This window comes from Eleutherodactylus coqui, chromosome 1, assembly GCF_035609145.1.
Source record: "Eleutherodactylus coqui strain aEleCoq1 chromosome 1, aEleCoq1.hap1, whole genome shotgun sequence".
Lineage (NCBI taxonomy): Eukaryota > Metazoa > Chordata > Amphibia > Anura > Eleutherodactylidae > Eleutherodactylus > Eleutherodactylus coqui.
The window spans coordinates 97,487,332-97,498,074 of NC_089837.1; the positions used below are offsets into that span (position 1 = coordinate 97,487,332).

At 46.0% G+C, this 10,743-nt stretch overlaps 1 protein-coding gene across 1 annotated transcript in view; it reads left to right on the plus strand.

The window, feature by feature from the left end:
• Positions 1-9,197, plus strand: part of PID1 (phosphotyrosine interaction domain containing 1) — a 56,894-nt gene extending 47,697 nt beyond the window's left edge. Inside the window, exon 3 of the mRNA XM_066598181.1 lies at positions 7,210-9,197. Within this exon, the coding sequence (XP_066454278.1) occupies positions 7,210-7,686 (477 nt within the window). The 3' untranslated portion in view covers positions 7,687-9,197. The remainder of the gene's footprint in view (positions 1-7,209) is intronic.
• Positions 9,198-10,743: the final 1,546 nt, after the last annotated feature.

A 10,743-nucleotide genomic window follows, 5' to 3' on the forward strand; every position in this document is an offset into this window, starting at 1 on the left:
GCCACTTTGGTATGCTATGGTATTGCAGCTGAGCATTATTTACTTGATTGGGTATTAGCTACAGTAACAGGCACCGCATAGGATAAGAATGGTGCTATTTCTTGAAACAAATGGTCTTCGTTTTCTAATCCTAGACAAGTCCTCCGAGAAAAGGTCGTATTTTGTCCATAGTGTTTGGTCATCTTTTGACCACCTGAAAAATTTGGCAGTGGCTATACCTTGTCTATGATGACAGTCTAGCTAAATATCCCAGCGATCTTGGAAAACGCACCAAGAAGAGCCCATTTGGTAATCAATCAGTCAGTGCTACCCACCCAACACAGTACTTCCTGCGATCAGTAGGGAGCTATAAACACCTCACGTATACCTGTATCCATCTGCTGAGTGGAATAAGAATCTGTTTGATAACTCAATTTACTTCACTTCTTCAGGGCAATAACCATTTGTTGCCTGCTAGAATAACTGTGTTGTGTGTCAGCGGTAAATGCTGCGATCATGTGGTCAGGCGTGAGTTAATGGGGGCAATTGAGTACGTCTGGTTTTGGAATGTGGAGCTGGATCCAATGTTTGGGCTCCACAGGAGCTCCAACCAGATGTTTGGTTTTTTTACGTGTGTAGGACGCTGCGGTTGTATCTTCTAACAGCGAAATCTCAGCTAAGCAGGTTTTAACTATTTCTCTGCCAGCATTAAAATACTCTTTTTGGAGATCTCCAATCGGGTGCCCTGCAGGGTTAATTAAGGCCGTTTGTCCCCAGAGTTATATTTATTAAAGAGATGAGTAGGCCTAGCGGAAACTGACCTAATGTCTGAGTTTTACTGGTACAAAAATACTTCACATCAGCGACGGCTGCAGAACTCGGCCCAGAAGCTTTACCTTCTGAATGTATGCATAAATCAATAAGTTGGGCTACACAGCTACCGCAACACTTTAAGGGGTTGTCCACGTTATAATTTATTTGTAAAACCCCTTCTGCATGCACTAAAATAACAAATAGACATATACCCCCCCTCCCCATTCCCGTTGTGTCCCACGCCGGTGCTCGGTCCTCTGCGCCTGTGTTTACAGGCTGAAGTCCTACCCGGTTTATGGGATGTTGCAGGCACTGCAGCCAATAACAGCTCAGCAATTGAGTACTGAGCTCTGTCATTGGCTGCACCGCCTGTGACATCAGAGGGGAGACCAGGAGCAGCACTGTGGGACACAGCAGGGAGAGGTGAGTATATGTCTATTTGCTGTTTTAGTGCATGCAAAAGGGGTTTTGCAGATAAGCTATAACTTGGACAACCCCTTAATAAGTTGTACAATACAGCTTATTTGCTATGTCTGTTTTGCAACAAGCTCTGAGGAGGCTGAAAGGGCCGGGAGCAGTGCACTGAGCTTCCGCCCCTCGCCACTATTTGCAAGCTGTCCCGCCCCCTTCCATTGCAAATAGTGCAGAGGGGGCGGGAGCTCAGAGCACTGCTCATGGCTCTTTCAGCCTCCTCCCCCTGCAGAGAGAGACACCGTATATCGGCCGGGCGTGAATAAGTCCTTAAAGGGGTTGTCCCGCGCCGAAATGGTTTTTTTTTTTTCAATAACCCCCCCGTTCGGCGCGAGACAAACCCGATGCAGGGGTTTAAAAATAAAACCGGATAGTACTTGCCTGAATCCCCGCGCTCCGGTGACTTCTTACTTACCTTGCGAAGATGGCCGCCGGGATCTTCACCCATGGTGGACCGCAGGTCTTCTCCCATGGTGCACCGTGGGCTCTGTGCGTTCCATTGCCGATTCCAGCCTCCTGATTGGCTGGAATCGGCACACGTGACGGGGCGGGGCTACGAGGAGCAGCTCTCCGGCACGAGCGGCCCCATTCAGAAGGGAGAAGACCGGACTGCGCAAGCGCGTCTATTCGGGCGATTAGACGCTGAAATTAGACGGCACCATGGAGACGAGGACGCTAGCAACGGAACAGGTAAGTGAATAACTTCTGTATGGCTCATAATTAATGCACAATGTACATTACAAAGTGCATTAATATGGCCATACAGAAGTGCTGAACCCCACTTGCTTTCGCGGGACAACCCCTTTAATCTGTTCAGTAGGTGGTCCTACTCTATGATTGACAACCTTCACTGAGCCCACTAGACTCATTGGCACATAGTAATGATTTAGATTAATAAAATGCATGTTCTACAGAATCTTTTCTCCTAAAGCTACAGTATAGATCCGCTCAGCACCTCTGACTCCTAATGCATAGAAAATTTAGCTGTTGGACTGAGATCCATTTTCCCTTGCAGGTTCCTTGCTGTGAGAGCAGGCAGTAGAGTTTCAGACTACCAAAGCACACTATGCATTGGGTAGTCTGAGGATCTGTTGGCCATTTCTATACATAAAGAGGGGTCTGGAGTATCGGATATGTTAACTATACATTCTACATGCACAGTGCCATTTTTACTGTCAACCGGAGGATCACTTTAAAAGAGTTGTACAGGGATCACAAGTAATCCCTTATTCACAGTATAGGATAACTTGCCAATTGGTGGGGTCTGACCACTGAGACCTCCACCGATCCAGAGAACCTCAGCGCTCGCACCGTAGAATAGGTGGAAATAGAATATACTGAAGGGACTAAAGTTATATCACTTACTTCAAGGAGGCGCCTTTAGGGTAGGCGCCTCCTAATCCAAATAGGTGTATCAAATATGGTACCGATCAGCAATGATGAACAGGTTCCACGATTTTAATAAAACAAGATAAAATATAATACACAACGCGTTTCGGCCGCACGGCCTTTTTCAACACTTGAAAAAGGCCGTGCGGCCGAAACGCGTTGTGTATTATATTTTATCTTGTTTTATTAAAATCGTGGAACCTGTTCATCATTGCTGATCGGTACCATATTTGATACACCTATTTGGATTAGGAGGCGCCTACCCTAAAGGCACCTCCTTGAAGTAAGTGATATAACTTTAGTCCCTTCAGTATATTCTATTTCCACCTATTCTACGGTGCGAGCGCTGAGGTTTTTTTCTTTTTATCTCATTTATATTTTCCTCCTTCATGTCATGACTGGAGTTTCCCTCTAGCCGCTCTCTCTTATGAGATTGTTTACAGCACCTAGGAATACTCGTCTTCACCTGGCAATCAAGACCACTCACCTACTACACTTTTCAGTATCCTTCTAGTGAGCGCCACATCCTTACTCATCACCGATCCAGAGAACGGGAGGGCAGTATCCGCCATCTTCCTCACCGCAGTGGGGCTCCATACAAAAAAATACCTAGGAGCCATTGGGTCCTAAACTGAAAGCTTTAGGAGCCAAATTAAAATTTAGTCGCCAAGTTTAAGTACATCTATAATTAATCTAAAAAAAAGTGTAACCCATCCTTGCAATGCAGCTTACCGTCTATAAACTGAGAATGTAGTATATAGCTCAGCAGGGCGCTTTCGATTAGAATTTTTCTCCTCTATTCTATATATTACATCTACGCATCCAGCAGTGCCTCCACAGAGTATCCCTCCAACAATGTTCACACGGGGCAGATTTCATGAATGGGTGTGAGTGAGAGCTGCCTCTGATTGGTCAGGCTGTGACCAGTCAGAGGCAGCTCATTCAGCAGGCGGGGATTTTAAATCCCCGGCTGCTGAATACTACTCTGAGCAGTTCAGGAGAACTGCCACCGGCCGCGGCTTAACTCCGTCTGCCGGGACAAGGTGAGTATATATATTTTTTTTGTTTTTACACATTTCTGGATGAATTTCAGGGAAGGGCTTATATATTTAAGCCCTTCCCAAAAATTCATCCCGCGATCGCCGGCAGCCCATTGCTTTCAATGGAGCCGGCTGTATTGCCGGCTCCATTGAATTCAATGGGCAAACATCATTCTTCTCTGCCACAGCTGTTACAGCTGTGGCAGAGGAGAATGATTTGTCTACTATATGTTCTCAATGGGGTCGGCGCTGCTGCCGCCGGCCCCATTGAGCGCATATAGAGAAGAGAACAGGAATCGCAGATAGGTGCGATCTGCGATTTCTGTTCTATAATTTATCGGATGAGCGCATAAAAAGCGCTCATGTGTCCGATACGATTTGCAAAGCAATGGTTTTATAAAATCGCCGGACGCATGTGCAAATCGCGCGAAAAAACGCCCGTCTGACTGAGCCCTTAGGGTGCATTCACGTGGGTTGGCTTAGATGTGGTATAAATCACATCACCAGTTGAATAAGAAAAATCATTTGCAGTTTGGCCCCCTTTGCGGCAAAAAATGGAACGCACTTGGTTTTTAATGTGGTTTTTATGGCATTGAAATCTTACCCCTTGTAAATGCACCTACACAGGAGCTAGGTCCACTTACAACCCAGTTACTACCCACCTACCTCTACAGTGATAGCAATCTGGAACCCCCCCTCCCCCCATCCCTACTGTAGTAACAGTCATGCTTCCCTTCACTATTCCCACATTAATAGCAGCCTGGTGCCCCACCCACCAGTGATGGCTGCCCCCTCTCCACCCACCAGTGATGGCTGCCCCCTCTCCACCCACCAGTGATGGCTGCCCCCTCTCCACTCACCAGTGATGGCTGCCCCCTCTCCACTCACCAGTGATGGCTGCCCCCTCTCCACTCACCAGTGATGGCTGCCCCCTCTCTACTCACCAGTGATGGCTGCCGGCTGCCCCCTCTCCACTCACCAGTGATGGCTGCCGGCTGCCCCCTCTCCACTCACCAGTGATGGCTGCCGGCTGCCCCCTCTCCACTCACCAGTGATGGCTGCCGGCTGCCCCCTCTCCACTCAGCAGTGATGGCTGCCGGCTGCCCCCTCTCCACTCACCAGTGATGGCTGCCGGCTGCCCCCTCTCCACTCACCAGTGATGGCTGCCGGCTGCCCCCTCTCCACTCACCAGTGATGGCTGCCGGCTGCCCCCTCTCCACTCACCAGTGATGGCTGCCCCCTCTCCACTCACCAGTGATGGCTGCCCCCTCTCCACTCACCAGTGATGGCTGCCCCCTCTCCACTCACCAGTGATGGCTGCCGGCTGCCCCCTCTCGCCACTCACCAGTGATGGCTGCCGGCTGCCCCCTCTCGCCACTCACCAGTGATGGCTGCCGGCTGCCCCCTCTCGCCACTCACCAGTGATGGCTGCCGGCTGCCCCCTCTCGCCACTCACCAGTGATGGCTGCCGGCTGCCCCCTCTCGCCACTCACCAGTGATGGCTGCCCCCTCTCGCCACTCACCAGTGATGGCTGCCCCCTCTCCACTCACCAGTGATGGCTGCCGGCTGCCCCCTCTGCACTTACCAGTCATGGCTGCCGGCTGCCCCCTCTCCACTTACCAGTGATGGCTGCCGGCTGCCCCCTCTCCACTTACCAGTGATGGCTGCCGGCTGCCCCCTCTCCACCCACCAGTGATGGCTGCCGGCTGCCCCCTCTCCACCCACCAGTGATGGCTGCCAGCTGCCCCCTACCCCATCCCCACAGTGACAGGTAGAGGGGAACATAGGACCCTCGTTCTTGATCAGCGAAGTCTCCACCGATCAGCAGGTTATCTTGGTACAACTCCTTTAGGCCTATTAAACGTGAATGTGCATTATCAGTGTGCTGCTAGTGGGTTCTCACTGCAGTCCTCCATGTTGTCTGCAAGGGAGGTATACAAAGCATCACGGCTAGCTTTCTGCCAACAGGAGGAAATCTGAGGAATGTAAATTGTCATGCCAAATCTGTCCACTGAGCACTAAATGGGGGCTAGTTTGTCCATTTCCCTCACAGATGAATATGTCGTCCGGGCTGGCAGAAGTAAACCTATCCCTGTCTTGTCACTGTGGCCACCGGTCCTGAACAGACGAGGCTCTGTCACACAGGTCTCCACGTCCGGGACCTTTTAGACCCATCCCTTGAAACTTGTGCTCTTGGCTCATAAAGTGTTATTTCCCTGACAAACTGCAGTGTGATTTAAGGAAGGCGTAAATAGTATATTGATCATGAAAGGGGAAATCTAAATGGGGAAATTGCTTGAAATCCGCCCCCTTTTAAGAAAACTTTAGGGAATTATAATAATTGCATTTAAAGGGATTATACTGGGATTAAGATTGTCGTTGCCTATCCCCCAGGATAGGCCATCAATATCAGATCAGTGGGGGTTTACTGATCAGGATCCCCACCGATCAGCTGATTGAAGAGGCATGTGATGTCATGTTAATCCGTCACATGGCCTGAAAGCATCTCTGTCCCATTCATAGGGGCATGGCCCCTATGAAATATATAGTGCTGTGCCTGGTATCCAGTGAAGTGACGGCAACACTCATCCGAGCAGCGCAGCTACTTTAGGCAGCTGATCAGCAGAGGTCTCGAGTGGCAGATTCTAAAGATACGTCTTCAATATATTAGTCCCAGAAAACCCTTTTAACCTTTTAATGCTAAAGGGCATACATGTACACCCTCCAGAAGTGGGATTCGTATAGAGCAGTTGCTGTCTGTCTCCGACAGCTGATACCTGCCCACGACACCTGCGATTGCACATAATTAAAATTGCAGCTATTATCCATATAGATAACGCTGTCAGATCTGATAGCGGCATTTAAGTGGCCCAGCCGGGGAAGCAAGCTCTCTCTTTGCTCAAATGCAATTGCTGGGTGACATGGCAGCCCAGAGCCTTGTGAAGACCCCCAGGAATGCAATGTATTTCCGCCTAGTAATATGTGCCTGTGGTACATCGTAATAGAATGCCTGCAGAAGTACAGTATACTGCAATAATGAAGTATTGCAGCATATTGTATAAGCAATCAGATGATATTCAGTTCAAATAAAAAGTAGAAATAAATTGATCAAAGTTTCTTAATTGTTACAAACACATAAAAAATATTACATGTATAAGAGACCCTTCTTTTTTAATTTTTAGCGTAATATCCCCACCCCCATAAAAAAGAAAATATATATTTTGAAAATTGGAGGAAAAAAAATAAAAAATGGTGACGTCCTTAAGGAAATAAGTACTACAAGTTGAGATTGTTCAAGGGCTATGGGTTTTCCCAAAGCGCTGCATAGGTTTAGTATTTGCTATATGAAATTGTGATAATGATATTTATTAAACCTATCATTAATGTTACAGTACATGGATCAGTACGGTGTGCTGACATTGGAATATGTTTGAGCTTCCTTTTGTCCCTTATTACAGGCCAATCAATTCTATAATTTTACAAAGTATTAAATATATCTCCTTCTGTCTGTTTCAGGTGACGTATTTGGGAAAAATATCTGCAACGGGAGTTCAGTTTTCATCAGGATGTACAGAGCAGCCCGTGATTGAATTGTGGAAAAAACACAGTTTGGCCCGTGCGGATGTGTTTCCTTCCAATGCAATCCTTGAAATCCGTCCCTTCCAGGTACGACTCCATCACCAAGACCTCAAGGGTGAAGCTACTGTGCATATGGACACCTTCCAGGTGGCAAGGATTGCCTATTGCACAGCAGATCATAATGTAAGCCCCAACATCTTTGCCTGGGTCTACAGGGAAATCAATGACGACCTGACCTTCCAGATGGATTGCCATGCAGTAGAGTGTGAGAGCAAGATAGAAGCCAAAAAGCTGGCGCATGCTATGATGGTGGCTTTCAAAAAAACCTTCCAAAGTATGAAGAGCGATGGGCGAATCCACAAAGACAGCTCCTCCGAAGAGACGTCTCAAGGGTTTGAATCTGACGACGGCTGAACGCACTTGGTCCTGTTCCCGGATTAGGCATCTACAGGCTGGAGCAGCAGCAGCTGGAGAGACGTCTGTATTGGGAATGGGACCACAGAACATTAGCTGGGCCGCTTCCTGCAGATATCTGCAGCATCTTCAGAGCTGCATTCATGAAGTGTGTGTTACAATGCTGCTTTCCCAAAAAATGTGACAACACTTGTTCCTTAGCCCTCTTCTACTGGAGCCTAATGGATTTAAAGATTTGAACTATCCTACGACTGTGCCAGTTGCCTTGGAAATTCAATGATCTCTTGCCATTCTGGATCATATGGATCACTATTTTGGGTGAACTTAACATGTCAAATAACGTCAATCAGCCAAGTCCCATTTTTAGGTGTTGGAAATTAAAAATGTTGCTTATAAGCATTTCAAAAGTATATTTTTATTTACACAGCATATAAATTGTATACAATATTTTTTTTGTATTTTACCATGTTATCCTATTTTTAAAACCATATGTGCAACCACTTATCTACCTTATCAAAATAGTGTTACCCCTGGGCAGCCCGTTAGAGTGCATCCTAGGAGTCGGGGTGGGGGGTTTCGTACCGAGGCCAAATAATATGTTTTAGTTTACATTCCAGTCTCTTCGCTTCTATCCAGACATCTCATTGACATAACCCAGTAGAAGACTCTCCGTTGTGATCAAGCACTTTACAGATGCCATGCTGCACCTCTGTGGTTGCCTGCAGAGTTTTACATAGATAAGCAGGTGGTTACAGACGTACCCTAAACCCTAACATGCTTCATATCTTGCTGGAACACCTCCACCTCTTTAATTTTCCACAACTTCTACAACTTTTGTTTCCAATTGACTGAACTTTTTATACGATGTTATACAGTGCCAACTTTTTATTTCCAGAAGTCCAACTTCTTTACTCACTCCATCATTTGGAGAACCCCAACTTCTGGTCTAGGAGAGCTCGACTTCGCCATCTTCAGACCTGTCCCATACTTCAGGAGGTTATACAGCGTTATGCCTATATTCGTATTCAGAAAGATAAGCTTCCACTATTATGACCGTAACATGCAGTGACTGTAGAGAGCAATGAATGTGTGGCACATGATGACTGGACTTTAGGCAGGTTGCTTATATCCACTAGGTAGAAAGTCTGACCGCTCAGAAGAACGTCGTGCTTTGCAAAGTTGATTGCACATGCTGGATCATAGAGTTTTGGTTTTTTTGTATCAGGCGCCCACATGAAGGTCTGATGATATCGAATTATGTAAGATTCTGTACATAGGCATTTTATGAAATTATATCCCTTTAATAAGATGTATGTTAATAGTTCAAATGGTACTTTTTGGATGCACTGTGAATGTGGCATATCCAGTTTGTTGAAACTTCAGATAAATTTTGCATATTTGTCAGAGAATTTTACCCACAAAACAAGCTATTTTATTTGTCAATGTGTCGCTTTTCATATAAAAAATGTATTATTTACAAAATTAAAATACAGACCTATTTACGAAAACAGTGTGATTTGGGTCTTCTTTCTTAGCTACTTTGATATTATGTAAAATATTGATCTCTGCAGGGGACGGTAGTTTCTGCTTTTTGCATTTTTTCACAGAACATTCTGCTTCCAATGCAATGCTTATAGGGGACCACCTTGATATCACATACAAGAAAGTTACAGTATTGGCCTCTAGCAAGCTACTGAGGCTGTATTACATATCTACACTGCAATGATCTGCAACATGGCCTTAGGCATTCTGCACTGCAAGGATCTGCAACATGGCCTTAGGCATTCTGCACTGCAAGGATCTGCAACATGGCCTTAGGCATTCTGCACAGCAAGGATCTGCTACATGGCCTTAGGCATTCTACACACGATGCATTTATTTATTACTGAATTTGTTATGTGGCATCTGCCACAAAGTATTGTACAGTGTATGTTAATGGGGTTTTACAAACCAGCATTCACAGGCAACATAAAAGTGTACAGCATGCCCTTTCTTTATTGCAATACAAAGGGTGATATCTGCTGCAAAATGTGGTAGCCATCAGTAGCAGGTGGATTTCCAGGCTAGTTGTGCAGCAGATTTTTTTTATGTTGCTTGCATATTAAGGGAACCTGTCATCACCTCTGAGCCCCAAAAACTATATTATGCATCTCAAAGGCAAGGGAATATGGCTCATATATGGGGATGAATAGGAGAGTGCACATGCACAGAGCCGACTGAGAAGAGTCAAGCTGTTCGCCAACATCGTGGGCACACTGTATCGGTCTGATATCTCACTCGCATATGTGTAGGTAATCTCAACTGGGCAAAATCTCTTCAATTGCGTCCTAGAGGCGTCTAATGGTCACCAAGCGGAAAAAGAGATCCATTACACACAAGTAGCCTCTGAGAGCCTCTTTATAGGCCAAGGGTAGAATCACTTTTAGGGCCTCAGGTGACAGAAGAGTTTTGCAGCAAAATGGCAACTCCTAGGTGCTTGATTTTTTCGACAAAGTGTAATTTATGGTGCTTAAAGCCTCTTTCACACGGGCGACAGCTATTTTGCTGCAAGAAAATCACTGCAAAATCGCATCTTTGTTCCTGAGATTTTTCAGCAATATTGCTGATTTTTTGTGAGAATGTCGCATTGCATCATGGCCTCTTCTGAATAAATCTCGCATTTATTTTTTTATTGCGAAAGTCAATAGGACTTTCTAATGTTAAAAACGCATCGCCCGAAAATCGCAAGTTCGTGAGCTGCGATAAACAAGGAGGCTCCATAGGAAAACATAGGCTTTAAAAAAATTGCAAATCAAGCAAGTTGGAGCATGTGCTATTTTATTTTTTTTATTTCCTCACAAGATGGCCTCAGTGAAAACATCACTAATGTGAAGTAACCCACTGGAAAGCATGGGTTTCACATACATGCATTTTCTCACGCTATCGCATTGTGTGAAAGCAGCCTAAGGGCTTATTCACATCGGCCACCGGTTTCATGGACAGCTGATATATGCTACCGTCTGATACATTAGATTCCAATGCATCAGATCACACAGGTGTATTCTTGCGGTGTAGAAG